This window comes from Anser anser, assembly GCF_964211835.1.
Source record: "Anser anser genome assembly, chromosome: 6".
Classification (NCBI taxonomy): domain Eukaryota; kingdom Metazoa; phylum Chordata; class Aves; order Anseriformes; family Anatidae; genus Anser; species Anser anser.
The window spans coordinates 5,706,468-5,731,139 of NC_139726.1; the positions used below are offsets into that span (position 1 = coordinate 5,706,468).

General features: G+C 33.0%; 1 protein-coding gene across 12 annotated transcripts in view; it reads left to right on the plus strand.

Moving 5' to 3' along the window:
• The window catches only part of LRP1B (LDL receptor related protein 1B), a 546,211-nt gene that overhangs the window by 467,976 nt on the left and 53,563 nt on the right, over positions 1-24,672 (plus strand). For all 12 annotated transcript variants that reach the window (XM_083841828.1, XM_083841833.1, XM_083841832.1 and 9 more), the window contains 11 exons: positions 7,130-7,236; positions 7,844-7,973; positions 8,973-9,079; positions 9,964-10,096; positions 12,825-12,947; positions 14,605-14,727; positions 14,995-15,132; positions 15,679-15,813; positions 16,833-16,952; positions 17,685-17,926; positions 24,437-24,660. In XM_083841828.1, the coding sequence (XP_083697954.1) occupies positions 7,130-7,236; positions 7,844-7,973; positions 8,973-9,079; positions 9,964-10,096; positions 12,825-12,947; positions 14,605-14,727; positions 14,995-15,132; positions 15,679-15,813; positions 16,833-16,952; positions 17,685-17,926; positions 24,437-24,660 (1,582 nt within the window). The remainder of the gene's footprint in view (positions 1-7,129; positions 7,237-7,843; positions 7,974-8,972; positions 9,080-9,963; positions 10,097-12,824; positions 12,948-14,604; positions 14,728-14,994; positions 15,133-15,678; positions 15,814-16,832; positions 16,953-17,684; positions 17,927-24,436; positions 24,661-24,672) is intronic.

Genomic DNA, 24,672 nt, shown 5'->3' on the forward strand with positions numbered 1-24,672 from the left:
TAGCAGTGTTAATCTACGTGACCGGATAATCTTTTTAAAAGTTGAAAATTAAAAACAGAAAACAACAACAAAAAAAGCCCACCTCCACTAAACATTACTACTGTTTGCAAAACAAGTATCAAGCATCTTATTTGAAATTTTGTCATGTGTGAAGTGGTATTTATTTATTGTCCAGAACTGATAATTCTCTTCTGTAAAGTTTAGGTTGTCATAGAATAAGGTTATAAAAACAAGTGTTCAAATAATGTAGGAGAAATTATCCAGCAATTTCTTTTTTATTTATTTATTAAGCTTGCCATCTTTGTGTTCACACCAATACCTAAGTTATATACTCCATTCTTGGCTGTTCTCCAGACTTTCAGATAAGGAAATCTGTAGTTAATTGTAGTGGATAGAATTAGTGAGTTGAGAGTACCTGGATGCAACCTGTGCATCAAACTAAAATTGTTTAAATTCTCAGAACAAACCTTACAATATATAAGCGTTAAACAGATCTTTGTGTAGTGAATAATTGTAGTTTGTGTTTGCTTTTCGGTATTTTTTGTTTTCTTTTGCTTGTCAAATGCATCCTTTTCTCCTGTTTTCTTCCTAAGTCCCTTATTCTGCTGTCTAAATTAAATACAGTAGGCTGGCACAGTTGTAAAATTCAAAATCTCAGAAGCATTGGGAAAATACATAATATTGTTCAGTTGTTCAAAATAGATGTAGAAAATTCTTTATGGGCTGTCTGGCCACTTATAGAATAAAGTTCAATGAAACAAATATATATTAGAGCTTCAAAAGAATTTGACAAAATGTATTGCGTGGCACATTATGATAAGTTGTTCATAGCATACATGACTTTACAAAAGCCTTTTCAGGCAGCTATATCAGAAAATGAGCTGTTTCTCAAGAATACAGAATGAATTCATTGAATTTTAGAAATTCAGCTCAAGTATGTACATTTATCTAGATTATTTACTTTCACATACAATAGTAACCTGAAGTTATCAGCAGCAAAAAAGAGTGAGTTAGAAAATATCACACACTGGGGTGAAAAATTATTAGTGCTATAATGCAAAGAGATGTGTCTGTTAAGACTGTGTTTCTGGCATAGCATCTCCAGACTTTTTTGTTCTTTACCTGTATTTGTCTTACAATGTACAGTGTGAACTATCCTCCCAGGCTTATTTGTTTACTTCTTTGTAGTTCTTATCTAATGAACTTCTTAACACATCATTTTATATAGATGAATGCAAAAGTGTTGTGCTCCTTCAAAAAACTGACAAAAAGCTAGTGAAGGATGTCACACCCATTCCCACAACTTCATATCAGAAGCAGTTTGACAGGAGTAGTTCAAGGAAGAGAGAGGACAGCCATGTTAACGGGAACCTAGACAAGGACACACAAGAAGCAGTGGTTACACTGAAGACAGTGTAACTGACAGTACTACCAAACTTGCCATAAATGTTTTTAAGTAGCCGTTGAATTTTCCAGTGAATATGCTCAAAACTGGAAAACCTTTTTAAAACATTAATCCTAATGAAGGCTGCCTGCTGCCATGTTGACCCTCTCAAATAAGTAAGAATTGTTAAGGAGGGTAAAGGCACAGACTGCTAGCACTAAACAAAACAGAATGTATTTTTAACTCTTTTCAGTTAATTATTATCTTTTTGGAAGGGGACTTTGCTGTTAGAGTTTTTTGGGTTATTTTTAAAGAAATTAGGCAAAAATATTTTCTCTTTCAGGTAACTTAAAAAAAAATGGGAAAATCTGTAGTAATGAGTCTTATTCCTGCTCAAAAGAAGGCACCAGCAATGTTTTATTGAATGTAATTAAAGAAAATGTAAAGTACTGTAAACACTGAAGCAAAGCAAATGTAATAATGCTGTAGAAGGACATGCATTCAATCAGTGTGGAAATATTACAGTTGCTGGATAATCCTCTCAGTGCTGTTTTGTTGCGCTTACAAGTTGTCAAGAAAACAAATTAGTTAATTTTGTCCATGGATAAGTTTGTATCCTAAATGCAATAAGAACTAGCAATTATTTAATGTCTGAGTGAAAACATTTAAATTAACATATTGAAAGAAACTAAGCTAGAATGTCTCCTAATGTCATTGTGAGTAGATCTTGAGTGGACAGTGCTATAAATTTTCTGTATTCTTTACACTGCTTAAGGTTCAGCTGACTTGGTGCAAATATGACCATGCCTAGTGTCAGTTTTCTAAAAGCAGCTAGGTTTCAGTGGTAGCTAAAGGCAAGTAAAGGCTTTACTTCAATAAAATGATGTGTACTAAAGATTTCTTCTTTTATGTACATCTACCAGTTCTATGCCTAGATTAACAAAGAACAAGTGTTGCCTTTGTTTTGATTAAACATGATGCTGAAAAAATAGCAAAATAAAAAATTAAAATCTGTGTTGAAAATCACATTAAATACATGAAGAAAAAAATGATTATTTTGTGCTTACAGGCATTCATTCTGCAGGATGGTCTATGCTACTGCTTTTAGCTGTATAACAGTGGAGACTTATAAGGAAGGATGGGTTTGATTTTACCTCCTCTTTCATTTTGTCATGTTAATACTGTTTCCATTAATGTTATGTGGATGCATCACACTTGGTACTCTGGCTTGGCTTACTGAAAGGTTTCACTCCCACGTAATTATCTGGTAGTATATCCGATGAATACAGTAACCCCAGCTACATCCTTTTCTTACAGTGAGGCACAGACCTCCATTCACAAAATGAGACTTCGAGGCATATATTTGTATCATGTAGTTATTTGTAAAGTTAGTTCTTTCAGTACAGAGAATAGCTACTACAAATATCACTTACTGCATCATCACTATTCTGCCAGAGCCAGTGCTCTGGCAGAATATATAAACATGCTGCTTCAGACCAGGGATCTATCTTGCTGGCTTGTTCCCAGTAGTGGTCAGTGGCTAGGACAGAGTAAACAATGACAAGCCAGAAATGTCTTCTGAGTATTCTTTCAACTTATATTTTTAGCTCATTGATTTTCCTTATCCGTGTGTGCTTTGTATACCTAGTAAAACTCAGTAGATCTCTTTCAAATCTCTTGAGCCCCTGGATACATTTTTTTTTCTTTTTCCCATCTTTACCATTCTTTTGTAAAGTAATTAACTTTTACAACGAAACAATCCATTGAATAAGTAATCATCACCCTTAATTTTTAACTTGGCCCCTGTTTTTTTACATGAATGACTCTTCCTTGGTTTTTATCTTAATTACACTCTCCACAGAGAGAGTCCATAGAACAGCATATTTTGCACAATTTACCTGAGATAATTTACCTGTGTATACACAATTTATACACACAGTCTGTGTATACACAGTTTACCTGTGTAATAGGCTAAAGCTGTTTATTATTGACGATAGTCTACCCAAGAATACAAAATCTCTGTTGATTGCTAAGCAAACATTTTCAAAAGAACTGAGACATGGATGACTTCTTTGAAGGCCTCTGTAGGTAATATAATTTTGCTTTACATTCATTCTTGCTTTGCATTTTACAGAACGGCTCCATTCTGTATCTGCAGAATCTTTAATGCCTTGAAAGAAAGTATGGCCTAAGTATGTCCCTCTAATTCCTCTAAGTCCGTATGATGGGCTGCCAAATGCCTGAATGAATCAAGAGGTCAATATACACTCCTAACTCATTCTGTTCGAAGAGCTCCCATCCCATGTTTATGTTGCTGCTGTTTTTCTACATACAAGTTGCACCCTTCCTTTTATACAAATTAGTTTCTCTAAAAGTTGACTTTGCAACAGCTGTTGCAAAATACAGAATTCTCATAAGGAGCAAACATGTTTGGCCTGCACTAATACAGGTAAAAAGTACAGTATAAGTTTGAACCTCATATCTTATTTTAAGGAAAAAAAAAAAAAATTGTTCTTCCCTCTGAGTTGTATGCAAGTACCTCGGTCTCCTAATAAAATTCTGTCAGTTCATGATAGTGCAATATCCATGCTTATTAAATAAGAAATTGAACCCCAAATATGAAATGATTTTAAATCTTTCTTATGAGGTCCCATTATTGTTATCATTTAAACTGATAACAAAAGTGTCTGTAGGCTCTACAGATAATTTTCCAACTTTAAAATGTGAAAGGAGATCATCTTATGTTCTGTGTTTCAAATAAGATTCTTTCTAATAATTCAAAAATGCTCTTCTCAGGAAGGAGTTTCAGTGCTTTTATAAAGCAGAAGCTGAAAGATGCTGTCCTTTATTGGTTATACAGAGATCTATTAATATTTATTCCTTTCACTAACAGCCACAGCACTGATGGGAAAGTGCTCTTCTGTGTTCATATGTAAATCACAGAGATGTATTCCAACAGCAGAAGAAATATTTCTTGCAAACAGAGAAATGAGAAGTTAGCTCATTGTGTACATTTTTGCAGAATCAAATCTCTGTTTATAAATAATTCATTAGCAGTATAGAAAAAGTATTTCCTTATATTTTGCAAATAAGTATAGAAACATGAGAAATGCTTATTTGCATATGAATTGTTTTTCCACAAAGTATTTCCTTTACATAATTTATCATATCTTGAACTTCCTCTTCCTGGCCTGTTAACAGTAAAAAGGAGCAAATGTCAGTGATTTGCTAACATTTATACAATGAACTTTTGCTTTGAGAAAATTAGTATTATGTATATAATCTAAGAATCCATATAAAAGCTAACCTTTGATTTGCTTGAAAATAACATTGCTGGAGAACTGATGAAATTGGTGTAGATCTGCTTCTATTACTACTTTCCTACAGCTTCAAAATGAAAAGTTGTGCCTACCTGAAAAATGAAATTCCTCTTTAAAAACTTTCAAACAGGGTAATTTTGGCTTTTAATTATGAAGTGAGGGGAAAACAAATGAAGAAGCTGAAACATTCATCAAAAATACTCCTTTCTTGAGACAGTCTTTGATTTCTAAAAATGGAGACTTCTATTAAAAAAAAAAAAAAATCTTAGTTTGACTTTACCATAGATCTGTGCGGCTCATGTCTAATATGTTGTCATGCTGTTGGTATTTGCCAAATTCTAAATTGGAAGTTTCTAATTTTGGGTGTGGGATGGGAGTGTTGTTTGTTTTGTTTTGTTTTGTTTTAGCTTTTCCCCGATCACTCTGTTATGTTTCTCAAAAACAGGCATGTTGCTACTTTCCATTGCTATTTAAAGACCCTTTAACATTACTCAGTCTATTGCTGCTCTCATCTTCTCCTCCTTTCTCTTTTTCCCCCTTCCTCCACTGATTTAGTTGTTGTTGTTTGCCAATTGCCTGAACTCTTCCCAGCTCTCTGTTGAAAAGATCCTACCAATCAATCTTTTTTCTTGATTTTATATTATTTACATAATGCAGTGTTTCCTCCAATGGAAATATTCTCACAAATAAACCTTGGTTGCTTTTTCAGTCCTACGCTCCCAAAACTGTGGCAGTCAAGAGGCTCCATATAGAGGCTCAATTAAATTTTGCTCAATTATCTCTTCTGTACCTTTGTTTAATCTAATGGCTCACAGTCCAGAGGGACTTCATTTTTTTCCAGTGTCTTTTAGAACAGATTAGTTCAGTTTCAAGGGATCTTCAGAGATCATCTCGTCCAACTGCCTGACCACTGAAAGTTGAAACATATTATTGAGGGCATTGTCCAAATGTCTCTTGAACACTGATAGGCCTGGGGCATCAACCACCTCACTAGGAAGTCTGTGCTAGTTTTTGACCTCCCTCACAGTAAAGAATTTTTTTCCTAATATGCAGTCTGAACCTTCCCTGGCACATTTCATCGGTTATCAAGGAGAAGAGATCTGCACCTCCCTCTCCACTTCCCCTCCTCAGGAAGTTGTAGAGAGCATGAGGTCGCCTCTGAGCCTTCTTTCCTCCATGCTAGATGACCCAGGTGTTTTCAGTCTCCCTTCATAGGACATGCCCTTCAGCCCTTTACCAGCTGTTTGTCCTCATTTTCAGGAGGAAAGTGCATGGTATTCTGTTGGGAGAATCTTCCACTCTGATCCCTTGTCCAGTGTTTTCATGGCAGTAAAAGCAAAAATGCAGAGCTATGCAGACAGTGAAGTAAATAGGCTGAAGCAACAAATCTCACTTTCGCACGATTACTCCATCGTTCCCTGCGGCCTACTTCTGTTTGCTTTGCCTGTACCTTGAATTAATTTTGTCTGCTCTTCCCTTTTATTGTGTCCGCCTTTTATAGTGACTTCAGACCTACCTGTGTTTTGTTTCTTCCTAGGGAATAGAAGAACATATCAATTTATCAAAAAATATCCCATTTACCTTCCAACTTTTACTGTCTCCTGTCCATCTGTAAGCTCCTACGAGTCTTTTTATCTAACATCTCCTTTCTGTTTTCTCTGACATTACTTAAAAACTCCATCCTTGTTCTTACTTTTACTTCTTTTCTGTTTTCTAATGTTCTGACAATAGTGTATTTTTTATGAAAGTATGCTGTCCATTAACTTTTTCACCTCATTGTATTCTCTTTCTGTTAAAACACTTTAACAGTTTTGTTAGCATTTCAGTCAGTAGATAATGGTCATGTTTCGTCCCATATTTAATTGCTTGAAAACGGAATTATTTTACTTGAAACTCCGAACCTTCCTTCTTAGGTATTCCATTTACCATCTCAAGACTGTTCCCCTGAATGCTTAGCACAGGGGAAGCTAATTCTTGACACACATATTTGCTAAAAGGTATGTGATAAAAGGTACACTATTGAGCGATTGAAAGTGAAAGATCTGTTTAGTTCTAATTAGATCGGATAGCAATGAGTGCAAAACAAATTTCTAGCCTGTGGTATCTCTCACTGAACCTGTGATAACATGCATGCATTAAAATAAATAATGTTTATATATTCATCATCACATTATTTTCTAAAGAAATTTGACAACTGAAATGACAGTATTTTCATTAATATCTTATATGTAAATGAAATTTAGTTTTAGATTTTAACAATACAAAATCCTATAGATAAAAAAATCCTGAGAGTTTCAGAGTTTTTTGACTTTGTTACAGTAATTCATCGATTAGTTGTTTGGGGATTTTTTTATATGAAATATTTTTATCTAAATGCTAATAAATAGAGATTTACTACTTTCGGTTGTTACTTTTCTTTATTCAGAGCCTCAAACGTGCACTTTGAAAGACTTTCTTTGTGCAAATGGAGACTGTGTTTCAGCAAGATTCTGGTGTGATGGAGACTATGACTGTGCAGATGGCTCAGATGAGGTAGGTTTCTTCCAGGAGAAACATTTGAGAAAATTGGTAGTTTTATGTTGTTTGACCATGGTTTTCCCACATATGACTGTTTTAATAAGCAGTAATGGAAATTGTAGACATGAGTCGATAAATACATATGTATTTACTAAATTGAACCTATTTAATTAGTTCTAAAAGGAGAAGCAAGTCATATTTATCTGTAGTGTATCTACATCTTTTTGGCCCCATCAATGATCTGAACCTCTTCCCATCCTCCATACATCTTCTGTCCTAGCTGGGGAGCTATTGCTTTCAATACCAGCAGTTGGTTTGTTTGGTTTATGTTTTTTGTTGAAAAAACGTAGACTGTTGCTTATGTAGCAGAAGCTTCATGGATATTTGCTTTGCAGCTTCTCTGTTCTTTCCTTTTGTCCCCTTTCCTTTCCTGCTAGTATTGGACCTCAGATGCTTCCCACCTTTCATGGATCATACTTACAAAGATATTTTATTTTATAAGGCATTGCTATATTTAATAATGTGAAGGGTTATGGCCATTAATTTCTCTGATTAGCTGTATATTTACCTATGTTTATATTAAACTCTTGATTTTGTATACACATTGTTTTTATTGTAACAGAGGTATTGTGAAACAGGCTGTTCAAGGGATCAGTTCCAGTGTTCCAACGGTCAGTGCATATCAGCAAAATGGAAATGTGATGGTCATGAAGACTGCAAACTTGGGGATGATGAGAAAAATTGTGAACCAGGTATTGTTTTATATAATGCTGACAAATAAAACTGAATGAAACAAGGAATAAATCAGAATGAAACACGGAGAAAATAAGTCAACAACTTGACTACTTGTGCATTGCGAGTAGGGAGAAGTGCAAATAAGTCTGATATAGTTCATTCTTTTGAATTTGTATTATTCTGTCTTCCTACTCATGTTTTTAAAAAAAATAAAAAAAATTATATACAGCCACGCAATATGAAACTTGTTGAGAGGAATGCTATTTAATTTTGAATTATATTTCACTAGGTTACAAAATTTTGCTCTGAGAATACCAGCATCTCTTGGCATGTTACTAGGGTATCTGGAGGTTTTTTGTTTTATGGTGTTCATTCATTATTTACTAATCCTTACACGAAGGTTTTCTCTAGCAAATTTGTTGTTTTATTTCATTATTATTGTCTTGGAAAATTCAGTTGTTTATATTTGCATTATATTTTTGTAAGCTTCATCTGCATTAATGAAGCTTATGGAATTTTATGACACAACTCTCCTGATTTCCAATGCAACAAAAATGTCTACTTGTATTTTAAATAAAAACTGATTAATATGTATTTATTTAAACTTTAATAATGTATACATGCCAAAATTGCGGTTTCATGTAACTTAAGTTTGTTTAATTATTAGTATTTATATAATTTACGTAAAGCCTAGGCCCACTTTAAGTATGCATTTTATAATATACTAATTACATGAATATGTGTATATGTGTAGTTGCTATCCTTACCAAGCATAAGGAAAACACAAAAAGAAATTTCTCAGTGATAAAACACATATCCTTTCATTGTCATTATATAATTTACTTAGGATGAGACAATTCAGTTTTGTCAAATATTTCCTTGTAAGTTTGGAAAAGTTCGTCACTTATAAATACATGTTTGCACACTGTGTTAAACCAGATAAAGACATGGAATCATAAGGCAGCTTATACATAAGTTATCTTTTTCTTAATGCTAAAATATGTGTTTGTAACCAGCATCTCCAACCTGCTCTTCAAGTGAGTATGTCTGTGCAAGTGGAGGCTGTATTTCAGCATCTTTGAAATGTAATGGGGAGTATGACTGTGCTGATGGATCTGATGAGGTAACTGATAATTTTATTTTTCTAGTGTATGACATGAATTTTGTAACAGTTTTTGAACTGAATAGAGACACTTTTTTTTTTTCTGCATTCATTGAACACTGTCAGATAAGTTAGCCCTATGATTTTGGTTGCTTTGTATTTACAGTGGATTATGTTTGTTTGCTGTGTGTCCTTCTTTTCAAATAGATCAGTTTGTTTCCCCTAAATCAACACCTGGATGTCATTCTGGGGCAGTTCGCTTCAGAGACTGTTCTGTACTCACAACATGGATGACTTTGTGTCACATTTGCCTCCCTCTGTCCTTGAGATATCGAATAATCCTAGGACTCACCTCACTCTCCATGGGCCTTCATGCCATACTCTTCCTAGATATTACACTGTTGATATCTTTTTTAAAACGCTAATACCTTCTTGAACAACTTTAAGAAAAAAAGACCAAAAATAGTTGTTTTTTCTCAGAGCCATAAAGGTGCCATTTAGAGCCAGAAGTTTGCATGAGCTAAATGCTACCCAGTGCAGGTGAAGACAATCTATTCTGTAGGTTTCTAGTCCAGATCGATGTGGATATGAGACAGTTTGTACTAACTGGCTTCATGTCCAGGGTTGTTTCTTTCAGGACAATTCACTTTAGACATATAAATATAGCCACGAATTCCATTGCTAATGCTGAGCAACAGAAGCACTATCAGAACATGTATAGTGTGGTTACGATTTCACTTGGACTTCAGTAACTATTTAAATTACATATTCCATTGTCAGGGACAACTGTATTTTATTAAATACATAGGGCAATGAAAAAGCGTCAGTAAATTTTGTTAAGTTTGTCATTAAGTATGTTGTCATTTTTATTCATTAATAATCAGTTCACATCTGTATTTACACAGATGGATTGTGTAACAGAATGTAAAGAAGATCAATTTCGATGCAAAAATAAGGCTTACTGTATTCCTGTCAGATGGCTTTGTGATGGAATCCATGACTGTGTGGATGGCAGTGATGAAGAAGACTGTGACCAAGGTCGGTTTTTTTATCATCAAAGAAATCAGTAATACATCCACTATTACTAGACTGTTGTTATTTAAAACAATCTTACAACAATAAGATGAAAACCATGCATTATAATGAAAAAATGCTAAATAAATAAGACCCCAATATTCTGTTGTTTCATGTAGATGAAATCCTGCATCTAACCAGAAACTGTAAGACCACGCTTTGAATTCTCTCTCCTAATAGAACAGAAGTATGCACATAAGTTGATTCACATGAAGCTAAACACTATGCTTATACCTTCATGGTTATACTAAGCTTCCAAATGTTTTTGAGAAATACGTCTGTTAGTCTAATTCTCAGGGTTGATGAAAATTCAGAAATCTTGTTCTAATATGCCTTTTCAATTGTGCATTCGTATATATTTGCATACATATATGACACAGATGCATAGATGTAAGCAACTAAATATTGTTGAAGTTCCCCCTAGTATTTCTTCTGAGCTTAGGACCATGAAAAATGTTTTATTTCTGAATTTATTTTTTAAATTGAACCTTTCTTTAACTACCAGGCAGTAGCAGTGTAACTCTGCACAAGACTTTTAAGTGTAGTAACTCAATAATTGTGGCAAAGACAGAACTTCTCAGTCAAAGAAATCATAGTAAAATTTTACTCAGCATTTTGTCAGTTTCTTGTTTTATTTTTCCAGACTTTTATTTTTTTTCTTTCTCTTTCGAGTATAGTTCTGTGGATTAGGCATCTAGAGTCATATGATCTGTGTGTACTTTCAAAGGTATAATGCAGTACAGAAGTAAGCAATAATAATCTGAGGTGAAGCAAGCAATTGCAGAGCAAAATATTCTTCCATTATTTGTATCATAAAACTACAAAGCCACAATGCTTAACCTTGGGGGGGAAGGGGGGGAAGAGGTTATATAGGATGATTTAGTTTGAAAGACCAGAAAATTATGAAATATGGAAGAAAGGAATAACAATGAAGAAATCTGAAATCTGTTCCAGAGATGTTCAGTTGCAAAGAGCAAATATCATATTTGGAAGTGTTGAAATAGGAACTGTTTTAAAAAGATGGAAAAATCAACAAACTTTTAGAAGTCCATTTTAAAACTGCCTTTACAAATATCTAGCCTATATCTCTTTGAAAAGCAATGAACTGTAAATAAGTAGTAACATACTTATTTTATCTGGAGCCTACATTATTCTTTGGATGGCATAATGAAGCTTCTGTGAACTGCAAATTGCTTATAATGCAATAAGAAACCTTTTGCCTAGTTGGTTATTGCTATAATACTTTGTATTTATGTCACAATTATGATTTCTCTTATAGAAATCTATTCTATAAAAGAATTATGACAGGCAGAGCAATCACATAAAACAAATGCCAGTTTATCTCACTGATAACTATTTTTTTTCTCTTTAGAAATACAGCAAACACAAATGGAATTTTATTCTATAGCATTCTGAAACAATTTCCATACTATTTATTTGTAGCCCACAAATTCATGTTTAAAAAATACAACTTTTCAGTTTCTTTCAGTCTTATGATTCAACTAGTATTGTGGTTTTATTGTGATTATACACACAATTATTTATATTCATGTCTTCTGTAATAAAAAAAAACAACTTGGATTATATTTTTGCCATGAATAATAATAAATAAAATTTCTGTTACTGCTTGTAACTTATATTTGCAATGGAAGTGACTCATATTCAGTAACATAGAATGAGAGTTCCCAGCATCCTCTTACACAGTGGGTATTTCATACAAATTAATGTTCTGGAAAAAAAAAAATAAATAAACCTGTTCTGAACCTTTTATGGTGAAAGAAACCCTTCTGTTCATTTTAATGGGGTGTGAACAGGGCACTGAGTGAATAAGTAAGCCACTGGAGCTTAATCTAACTATTAGAATAGATGTAATGCATTGAGCAAAGCCACAAGGAGAGTTTTGATGCTATCTTAAAAAATTTCATTGTTTCCTGCTCTGCAGGTACATGGCCTTTTTTTTTTCTTCTTTTTTTTACTTCTGTATTCTACTTTTCTCAGAAAACTGAGAATCCATTTACCAGAAAAATATGTTCTGTAGAAAATGAACTTCAAGACTTCAAGAAGTTTCTATAACTTCATCGATTGTAATGGTAAAATTTAGTTGTAACATCTTTGAAACAAAATACCTTCTTACTGCTGCACATATTAAAACTGAATCCAACTTGAAGCATTTTTAAAGCTTGAACACTCTAGCTCTCACACTCTGTTCTGTTTTGTTAGATGTTTCAGAGATCAGTCAATACCAAAGTTGTATGGAAAAAATATTCTTGATGTGTTTTGTGTCTGCTAAATATCCCAATAAGAAAAGAAGTAGACTTTTAGAGGTCACCTAGTCTTATCTACTCTGTACCTATATGTCTAGATCTACCCTAATAGCAAAGTTTATAGCTGGTGAGTTTTCATTGTCTTTCTTTGGTAACTTATCTTTCTAGTCAGGCCAAATAAGAAATTGCTAGATATAACAGTCATGAAAAGAAAGTGGAAGAAGCGTATGGTCAAGGAAGACAGTACAATGAGTATTTCCCTCTGCTTCTTCAACTCTTACATGTGGGATTTGTTCATGTAGTTACACTACGTGTTATCCTTTGCAGATAGTATGTGTAATAATGTTAGTGATTTTATCAAGAACTGACATTCATTCTTTGTCTTTCTGTTTTCCTTTTTTTTTTTTGCCTTCTTTCTTTCCTTCCAGGGGGAAGTATATGTAGAGCTGATGAGTTCTTGTGCAACAATTCTCTCTGCAAACTGCATCTTTGGGTTTGTGATGGAGAGGATGACTGTGGGGATAACTCTGATGAAGTTGCTGAAATGTGTGGTATGGCATTAAATTTTTCAGTGTTTTCAATGTAGTAACGCCAGTAAGTGATTTAGAAATAACATGTAAATACCTAAGTGTATAAGGACACGCACATCTAAGTTTTCTTCATTTGATCTTTAGAAGATCATCTTGAAATGTGAGCATACAAGCAAAGTAATACTTTCTAAATACTGAGTTCATATTGCGTTATACTGTTACCTGTGTCAGTGAAAACTCTAGACAGAGGAACTGGATATAATTTCCCCCTCCTCTCTCTTTTTTCAGTTTACAGTCTTTGTTAAAATTACAGGGTAGATGTCAAATAAGAAATTACTTACGTGCCTTTTTAAAGTTATGTCTATCTGGTAGATGTATACTTGTTTATTCTAAAAACAACAGTTCTTTAACAAATGCTAAATGTATTATTACATTACATAGAAATTACCTTGAGTAATTTTTTTAAGAAGTCTAGCATCACAAAACTTTAGAAATACCAAAGCCATTTTTTCCAAAAATGCACAAAACAAAAGACATCATCTATTAGATAGTGTGAGAAACAAAGTTGGTTTTGCAATAGAAGGTGTCTTTGCAGTGGAAAATTCCACTAACTTTGCATATTCAAAAGTGATTGTGCAGCATAGCAGTGTGGAGTATGTTAAGCAGATAAGGGGAAGGTCCCACTGTCCCAACATAAGGAGGATAGCAAAGAAAAACAGGATGAGCCATGCAAAATCAGTAAAAACAAAAATCATGGGCCCTCTAGTCATGAGAGAAGAAGGAAAAAAAAAGAAAAAGGAGAAATTAATGGTTGGTCAAATTAAATTCTACGTATATGGAAGCGCGTCAAATAGGTTGTGAACCTGTAGTACTCAGCCAATGAGGAAACAGGGGAGAAAGCAGCTATCAGGTAATAGGGAATATAAGGTTATGATAAACTTTTACTGTGTGCTTCTGCTTTCAGGACACCTGCCATTGCAATCGCGAATAAAATAACTTCACAGAAGCTATAAAACTGAAATTTTATAAATCTGAAACACTGTAAAACTGAAATTCTCAGAGTTCTTGGAAAATAAAAAATCCTAGATTATCAGCTACAAGTTATTTTCATAATGAGTTCAGTCAAGTTTAATAAAATTAATGTTGAAAATATTTTTTACAGCTATACTTAACTTTTACAGCTATAATTAACTTTAACATTCCATTGAACAACAATCTATGGAATCATCAATGCAAACAGTTGTTGAGCACATCCAATTTGATACAGTTTTCCATTGTTACTTCTATTCATATAATTTCAGATAAGATATTTGTGAAAAAATAATCTTCTTAGAGGAAGTGCATAGATGGGAAAAAGTTGTTTCTACATCAAAATACAGATCAGCATTAAATTTGCTACTTCCTTTATTTTATGTCAGTCATATTTAATGATTCTCAAAAAAAAAAAGTGTAATTATCCATATCACACAAAATAATTTCATTCTTGAAATGAAAAACTTACACTGTAAACTTTGCTTAAGTGTTCTTTTATTAGGTATCAGAACATAAAAAGTACCATTCATATGTCAAGGACAGCTGTGTTCCCATGCCTGCTCATTGCCTTGATAAGGAGACATTAAAGAAGATTCAAGAATACTAGCTGGGTAGTAGCTGATTTCTTTTTTTTTTTAATATACAGTAAAGTTTCCATGCCCTCCAACAAGGCCGTACAGATGTAGAAACAACAGGGTTTGTCTGCGACCCGAACAGATTTGCAATGAGGTTGATGACTGTGGTGATAACTCGGATGAAGATCACTGTGGTAGGTGACATTACCTTTCAAGGCATTCAGATCAAAGAAAACAACCTGAAGGCAAACTTTGTTACAGAGATCTGCTTGTCCTTCAGTAAAGCTTAACTGGAGGTTAGTAGATCAGAGTTTGAAATTGAAAGAAATTAAGCTTGAAATAATTTCCAGTTGCTTAATGCTTCATGGTCATTTCAATTTACATGTGTCTAAAATAATTTAAAAAGCTTAAATACTGCCTAAATACTGTTTTTTTTTTCTTACTCATTTGTAATTACATAGATAAAATCGCATATAAAACAAGACCTTGTAAAAAAGATGAATTTGCTTGTAATGATAAGAAATGTATTCCAATGGAACTACAGTGTGATTGGTTTGATGACTGTGGAGATGGTTCAGATGAGCAAGACTGCAAAATAAGTGAGTTTTCTGATAGTTTGTTTTCATGATTGTAGCAGAAAATAAAGAATAAACTGAGACTTTCATCCATTGAAAACCTTTTCAACAACATTGAAGTGTAACATGAAAATAACATAACCTGTACAGTGTATATAAACAGATAAAGTCTTAAAAAAAAATAAAAAAAAAAAGGCAGCTAATTGTTATTTGATTTTAATTCTATTTGATGTACTGCAAAAGGAAGGAAAAGTTGCAATAGCCTTTAGAGCGTTTAGAGTAGTTCTTTTTGGAGTAGATCAGCTATAAATGGATTGCACTTTATTTCACATCTGCAGCAAGATAAATTTTGGTATTAAATTCTTGATGTGAAGCACAGTATTTCAACTAAAAAGTGTCAATTTATATGCATAAGTAGATAAACATTGTAATGTCATATATTTGTTTAAAATTTACCTTGATCTTTCAACGGAAAGATAAATTTGTCACTTTTTTTTTGTTATTTTAATGTCATTTTTAACAGATAAACAAATCTATCAGGTTTTTTTTAGACATTTTGTTTATGTTTAGGTGTCACCGAATATACATGTGAAGCTAATGTGAATCCTTGTGGAGATGATGCATACTGTAATCAAACAAAAACATCTCTGCTGTGTCAATGCAAACCTGGATTTCAGAGAAACAAGAGAAATAGACAATGTGAAGGTACAGACCTTTTCCATCACTTTTACTGTAAAGTATTAAAAGTCAGCTGGGTAGTCCATTTTTTATGCTAAAGAAGGGGTTGCATATCACTTTTTTTTTTTTTTTTCCCCAAACTGTTTCATAGCTGTGAGATTTAGAAACCGAGATAAGAAACTGAAAGGACTTACAGGATGTAGAGTTATGAATATACCTGGAGATGTTATCAAAGATTAACATTGATTGTGAATGTCAAAAGGTTCAGGACAAATATTAAATGAATTTCTAATTTAAGATTTTAATGGATGATTCATGGTCTAATAGAATATTTAACTGAGCATTTAGGACTGGCTTTTAAATATATATGTGAGAATACTTTGGATGCTTAAAAATAATGAAGATGCATAAAACTGAGAATTGAAACAAAGATAAATAGTTTGAAGGTAAAATACCTTAGAAAACATGTCTTAATATCTATGATGGCACATTGAGCAGAAAAAAAAGGATGTTATAATTAAAGATAAGTACTTCTACCTTCCAAAGAATAGTTTAAGAATTAAATTTCTTTTTTACTGGTGAACAGTAACTTGCAGAAAAAAGTGCAGATCACTTCAATGGGACTGTCAAAGTGAATAGACTCTTGATAAAAAAGCTTAATTACTTCATTTTTGAGAAAATGCCATTCATGGGAGGTTGTCCAATAACAGGTGATCATTTAGTTTTTGGTCTAACAGAGGTAGATGTGTTGGAAATAATTGTAGCAGGCATTTTCATTCTCAAAGTTGATTTCAAGCTCTAATGATTATAGGTTTATATAAGAAGGATGGAGAAATAGTAAATATATATATACATGTCTTTCTGAGGTGTGTTGATTACAGTGGGAATAACGTTAGTAATAATTGCAGAAAGCTTCCTTTCACTGTTGCAAGATATACTGATACTTATGAGTTTGTTTTCTTCATTTGCATTTTTCCAGGATGTTCAGTTAAATAATAGATAGTATTAGACTATAGATTCATAAACTGCATTTGTTTCCCTCACAGATATCAATGAGTGTATGGTATTTGGTGCCTGCTCCCAACATTGCAATAACATTAAAGGGTCATACAAATGTACATGTGAGAAAAATTATAAGGAGAGGAATAACAGTTGTGTAGCAAAAGGTAAGGCTACAGAAATTATAATAAATGGGCTATACTAAATCATTTATTATGTACATCATTGGTAGCGCTGATGTGTTGCATATATAATCAATATTTAGATAAATATTTCTTGAATAATACACACAAGTAATTCTCAAAACAACTCAGAATAACCTTTCTTATGAATAGCATATATGATATCCAAATGTAGATGGTAACTAGATAACCATAAATATTGCACATTCACATGTATCCATAAACACTATCTGAAATGCTGAGATGTAAGGCATTACTGTGCATGTTCTATAGCAACTCTAGTCCAGTTTGCTTCTGTTGTAGTCAGTTTCAAAGCTTCACTCTCTTCAGTAAAGATACTAGAGCACTTTAAAATAATGCCTATTGGCATGTTTGTGTTTGTTTAGGACCCTTTAGACACAACATGCATTTAAAAATGTGTAGCAATTGATGTGGGTTATGGATATATGCATAATATCCCCTATTTTTGTATATTGCTTAAAGTGCCCAAATTCTTACATTACACACTTCGTAATATATAAGTATGAGTCTGGAGAACATTGAAGTCATATAATAGTATCAAAGTATGAAGAGTTGCAATTATTGTCCAGAGCATGAGTGGTTTTTTTAACGAAAGAAATGGTCAGATAAACACCAAAAAGCTACTTGAGTGAAAACCACTGATTTTTGCCTTAATTGACATTTACCTTATTTTTGTTTCATTATAATAATTCCTAGGCTCTGAAGATCAAGTTCTCTATGTTGCTAATGACACTGACATCCTGGGTTTTGCATATCCATTCAACTACAGTGATGTTCATCAACAAATATCACATATTGAACATAATTCAAGGATAACTGGAATGGATGCATATTTTCAAGGGAACATGATTGTTTGGAGTACTCAGTTTAATCCTGGAGGAATTTTCTACAAAAAACTTCATGACCGAGAGAGAAGGCAAAGTAACAGTGGCTTGATAGTAAGTAAACAAACCCAAAGATTACAAATAACAAATATATTTCCATTTATTTTTCTTTTCCAATTGTTTATAATAATTTAATGATTTAATAAGCTAAAATTGTTACTTGATAATTATTTTATTCAAATAGTATGTGTCGAATTAAATTACTATGCCTTTCCTTTCAAGACTCTTGACAGACTTCATCATGGCTCTAGGAGAACACAACTGTATTTAAAATTGTTCTACACAGAAATAACCAATATGTTAGAAACTTGGAAATATTGTGTACTAGGAAGGTATATATATACTTTTCTTTCTTTCTTTTTTTTCTTTAAGAGGGAGAAAAGAAGAGAGGTTATTATATATATATGTGATATTGTTTAAAGAAAGGCATGAATTTCAAATACTTGGAAAACAAAAAATTTAGATAGGCCAAAGAGAGGCCTGATTTCCATAGTGACCAGGTAAACAATAATATTAGAAAATCTATGAGAAACACTTAAAAACGAAAGCAGTAATTATTCCTTTATTTACTTAACTGCGTAGTTATTTTTGAATGAGTATAAATGTCACTTTGCCATTTGCTGCAGAAATGTGGATTTTTCTAACCTAGGGTAATTTCAAGCAGTCTTTACTTGTAAACAAATGAAGTGCAGATTGATATTCATTTTACCTAATCTATATGTAGAAGATTCTCAAGCATATGTTAGTGCTGAACTGAAGATAACAACATGATCTGTATGTCTGTGTTTCTGCAATGCTCTAAATTTAGATTTTTGACTGTATTAAATGTGATGGCAGAAGGAGAGTTACTCAGTTACTCTTTTTTTTTTTTTTCTTGGCCAGTAGAAGTGAGGTTAGAAAGAACATCTTTCTAGCTGTTTCCTTAAAATTAAGAGAGTTAACAGGGATGAGCTTACATTACATGAATGCTTTTGTATCTAGTACAATAAACACCAATAGCAACAGTCATCGTTCATCTGTCATTCAAATCTTGTACATCTGAAACCAGCTCTAAGTACCTTTCCTCCAAGAAAATTACCTTTGCAAGTGAATGACATTTCTGACCTTTGAGCAGAAACCCTGAGGATGTAGGCACCAGTGGACAGTTGTTTATGATAGCATATGTGTGGGAAGTAGATCTAAAACAGAAGATTATTCCTAGCATTTCTATTGGTCACGTATGTCATTCAAGTTTTGGGGCAGGATACTTTGAGAATCTAAGTATTCACTGAAAATGTGGAGTAATTCTACTGTGATATTTTTTTTTCATATGAAAGTGGCAGATACCTGTACCTAAGAAGTCCTGCTAGACAAACCTCTGTATCAAATTCCTTACGTAAAGAAAATAACAAACTTGTAAAGTCTTGTGAAATGAACGCGTTGGGCTTTTTGTTGTTATTGTTATTTTTATTGATTTATTTTATTTCTTCGTGGTTAATATCCAGTCAACTCCTACAAAGGTAAGTGTAGTCTGTTGGCCCACAACATCTTTAATGGATCTGTGCTTTATTATGGATCCATAAAATTGAACATAAACTTCCTTGAGACTTCTTAATAGTCCAGGGGTTCAAATTTTCCTAACTGATTCAATGTTGTCTCCATGTTTAAAATGAATAAAGTAAAAATGTTCTTACAATTACTATTATTTTATATTGTTTTTTGTGTTACTGTTTTGCTATTATGCCAGAATACTTTCTAGTCACTTCCTCTTAAGTTGAGGTTATCGAAATACAGCTTTGCTTTCCCAGTGTTGCATGAAAAAAAAAATGCTTTTCTTTGTATACCATTTTCGTCTAACAATTCAGGTAGATGGTAGATGCTTGTGAAGGTGCTTCATCCGAGCCATATAAAGCTTTTTACAGATCTGTATGTGGAAAATGAACAGAATTGAGTATATCTGAATATAAGTTGGAGACCTTTCATTTATCATAGAATCAGAATGGCTTGGGTTGGAAGGGACATTAAAGGTCATCTAATTCCAACCACCTTGCATTTATATTTGTGAAGCATTTATTTCTTACTGCATTAACCTATTCAGAATATTTTCCAAATATTATCTCATTAATACTCAAATACTATTGCCATATATATAGCAGATCAGTGATTTAATTAATTTATAGTGTTGCTTTAGCACTGTCACTTAAATTTTGATTTTGAAAAGCTTGAAAATTCCTTATACTTAACTCAAGTTTTTAATGGATAAGTTTTCAAAGGTTACATTATAACTTTTATATCTAGACTTTGATATGTAAATCAGGATGGCAAACTTGAACAAACTCACCTGCATTTTCAGGTAATTGCATTAATGCAGAAAATACATCTCAACTGAAATTGCTCCATGGAATTAGCATATCAAGAGCCTTCCTCAGAGAACAGCTTCGAGTATCTCTTATATTTATCTGTGAAAAGGGGTTTAAACTTGGCACAAATTGAAGCATTAAAAGAAATAGTAAATATCAACTCTTCAGAGTTTATTGGCAGATACAGAAGAGGATTACATTCTGATCAAGTTCATACAAGTGAATTGGTGATAACTGGTGCAGCTGTTTACTGGTGTAATCCTTTGAGAGAGGATATATAAGTTATCTGAGGTGAATTTTCAACACAATGATTTGCCACTTAAACTCAAGTGCTGTTTTTTCATGGAAGAGAACACAAAGCTGAACATTAAAATAATTGTACTGTCTAATAGGAAGAAAAACATAGGTTTTGTAATGTATTTAATCAGTATATTAGAAGCTTTCTCCAGGCTCACTGTTCTGAGAGCTTAACAAGGGCCCTCAACTACTCCTATGATATAGCTATCTACCCATGTACTCCCAACTTTTCCCCGGGTCATGGGGAATTCAGTCCATTGCTTTAAATGGAAAAATGGTTTAAATGTTCTACTAACCCCAGCTAAAATGTACCATAGCTTAAATATGTTCTGTTAATGCACATTATATGAAGTAAGAGTGGTATCTAAGTCTGCCGACTAGTTTGAAATCTATAAAATGATAATGTTTGGTTTACAGAAATTTTCCAGGTTACCCTCACAAATATTTTCTGTGACTTATGTGTTTCATGAGGTTACTGGAACTGACATGTGTATTTTTACCTCACGGTATATTAATTATGCAGAAGATGTTTTCCAAGTGCTAATAAATACTATTTAAAGAAAAAAAATCCTGCTCGGATCCATACACTGAGATGTTCCAGTACACACCATGATACCATTAGTACAGGAGAGTTCCTGTGCAAATTCTTGATGACAATAGCAGATATTCAAGCTCAAGGAATATTTAAGGAATATCTACACTGGTCTTTTCAGCTGTTAACTGATTTGAACAGTAACAGGTTTTCTGCTTCTTTTTTAGTTGTGCATATCATCAGAATGTTTTTACTATTCTTAAAGGTAACAGCATTAAGTTATTGCTTTACATTGAAGCAGCAGCTCTGTATGGATGATGTTTAATTATGACCTTAGGAGAGCCTCTCTGTCTGGTATCAGATAGATATGTTATTTAAATGATCCTACTTATGTAATACAAACAGTGGTTTGGTGAATATTTGCATCTACCGGGATGCTCATCTGTTAAGGAAATTTTCTGTCTTCATAAGTGAAAGCCTAAGAGTTCTCAAGTATCATCTTTTCTAATTTATTTTTATTGTTATCTATTATTGGATAATATATTATTTTTAATCAAGATACATTAAAAAAAAATAAATCATTCTTTTTTCTACAGAAATGCAATACCAAAAACATCTCTAAAGAAAACAGCAAAAATACTTCTTCAGATGTACTTATGATAGAACTTATATTTTTAATTTGTCTTTTCTAGTTAAAATGCTGAGAATTGCAAGGTGATGAGTTCCTGCTGTATGTGTAACAAACTTCCTCCAATCAAATTCGGCTTCAGAGATTGATTTCTAAATGTAATCTATCACTATATCAAAACGATTTCCAAATCCAAGATGTTACTGTAGGTTTATTTATTTATGTACCTTTAAAAGATGTTTTACAATAGGCAACAATTCAGATAAAAAATGGTCAGGCTGACATGTTCAGTAGATGTGCAGAAACTAACGTTATAAAAGGTTATCAAGCTTCAAATCCCAGGTTTTCTAATAAGTTGTAGTAAATTATATTCAGCATCAGAGTGGGCTAAAAGAACTGTAGAAAATAGGATTTCGTTCCTGTATTTTCAGCCTTATTCTGTATGCAAAAATCATTCTTTAAAATTAACATAATCCAAATAACCTATTTAGGTAAAAGCTCATTTACAATAAATAATTTTCGTAGACAGTACAAGAAGTTGCATAAGACACCAGAAACATGATATAGTTAGGTTGAAACTTAATGAACACAACTGAGAATTAAACGGCAGTAGCATCAGCTAGTTTTTTTTATTATTATTATTCTCCCTTTTTAAGCTGTTACACCAGCTGTCTGCTTTCCATTTCGTATGGTTATCTCCTTGTTAATTTGATCTTTAATATGAATCCCAGCATTACTGGAATTTCACTTCTCCTGTATAGTTGAGAATGAGGAAAGATCAGCGTTCCAGAAGTTTTTCTGCATGTTTCATCCGCTTTCATCAGCTTTTTGAGAACCAACCCTCACAGTGCATGGGAACTTGCATGATGTGTTAACCAGGTTAAAAAAAAAAAAAAAAAAAAAAAAAGGCAGTCTTACTATAAACAGCAGTTCATGAACAGTCCAAAGAAAGGCAAGGGACATTGCTGGCCATGGTAGCTGCTGTCCCAAAAGAACATTTGGTTCCAGTGTAGTCCAGTGTAGTTCCAGCACTGTAGTCCAGTGCTTCCAGGTAAGTCATTAATCTTAATGGTCTCCAAAATAGTAACTGGAGATCTCCAGGCATGAGAGTCTTCTAGACACAGATTCATGAATATTATCCCGGATTAAAAGGATCTTAGATTAAAAAATGCAATGAAAGGTTATCAGGAAAAAAAAAAATCAAAAAAACACATTTTCAGGTATGATGTCTTTTACTTGAAATTCTTTGAGTTATGCTTGGATTACTTAACGAGTGGAAAAAAAAAAAACAATGTTGCATTCAGATGCTACACTTCTTGAAAGAATAATTTATTTTTGTTGTATTTCTGAAAGCATATCCTGCTCGTATCGTCATTTTGCAAAAAGATTTATGATGTATTATTTTAACTAAAAAAAACTACTATGACCTGTGTTTTAAAGAAGTACCAATTTGTAAATTTGGTGGTTGATTTTGCTGGTTTAATATTCATCTAAATAGGAAGTCGGGGTTCTGTTTACATTTATAACATGCATTCTATGACATTTTTGCAGGATTAAAGTTTTACAAACAGCAGGCTATCTAAATGCACCGTTGCACGTCCTATTACTTCACCTAGAGACTGAAATGACCTTTATTTTATGATGAAAAAAAAGTCTACAAATGTCTTTGTAGTATTAAGGATACCCAAGGAAAATAAGTTATTTTAGGATTTTCTTTACTGATTTCAGTTACATAGTTTACTAGCATTCTGTTGCTGCATTTGTCAAAGAATAGAATTTTTTTGTTCATAACTTAACTTGATATAATTATATGTAAACCAGTGTACAATTTTTATATGTATTTAGTTCATGCAAGTATTAATTTTTGGTGATATACTGCATTCATGTAAGAAATAATTGGGTAGTCCTATTTTATAGATTTTACTTCTCTCTTCAGGAATTTTAGTAAATTTCAGAGAATATTCTTCATATGTATCTCCAGTTTGCAGTATGATCTTATTCCCTTAGGACTGTATTTTAGGATCTAGACTTTAATCATAACTGTGAAATCATAATACAGATATGATTTCATATAAACCAGATATGATGGTTTATAATCTCAAAGATGTAATCAGTCAAGACTCTTGTAAATGTTGTGTGTGAAGCTGAATAGCTCTAGTTTTAATTGATGGTGGAGCACAGTTACAGTTAACAGCAAGGGAGGAAAAGGGCTTCAATAGCTTCTTTACTACTGCATACTAATATTGTGCAGAATACATAGGTAATTTTTTGCAGTGTTCTGAATGCAGTGATTTTATTTTTCCTTGGCAGACTCCTGAGGTGCCATAACTCAGAATGGTCTCAAAAAACATTTCCAATGAGGGAGGGTTAGGTAGGGATTGCATAGCATAGTTTTTCATAGAGTATAATAATCTCAGTTCTTTCTTTTACTTTCATTTGGAATTTCGATATGTAACATTTATTTGCTTCAGCATTAGTAGTTCATGTAGCTCATGCCTAAGTGCTGTTTTAATAATTTAGGTAGCCCAAGACTTGATGAAACAGTTGTTTTGAACCATTGCCTTGTTCTTTGTTGAGTAGAACTATGAGCAGTCTGCTTCCACTGTTTTTACTCCTACAGGTGGAGCTTGTCTTTCCATTGAAGTGTTTTTAAATTTTTCACCATATATGTTAAAGCTAAAACTTCCTTGCCAATACAAATCTGTGACTATGCAGCTGCTGTGAATGATCATTTCATTAAATCTGACTTTAACATCTGTTCCTTTTAGTGTCCAGAATTCAAAAGACCTAGGGGCATTGCTGTTGACTGGATTGCTGGAAATATTTACTGGACCGATCATTCCAGAATGCATTGGTTCAGCTACTATACAACTCATTGGACTAGTCTGAGATATTCCATCAATGTAGGTCAATTGAATGGACCTAACTGTACAAGACTCCTAACAAGTATCGCAGGAGAACCATATGCAATTGCTGTAAATCCTAAAAAGGGGTATGTATATTT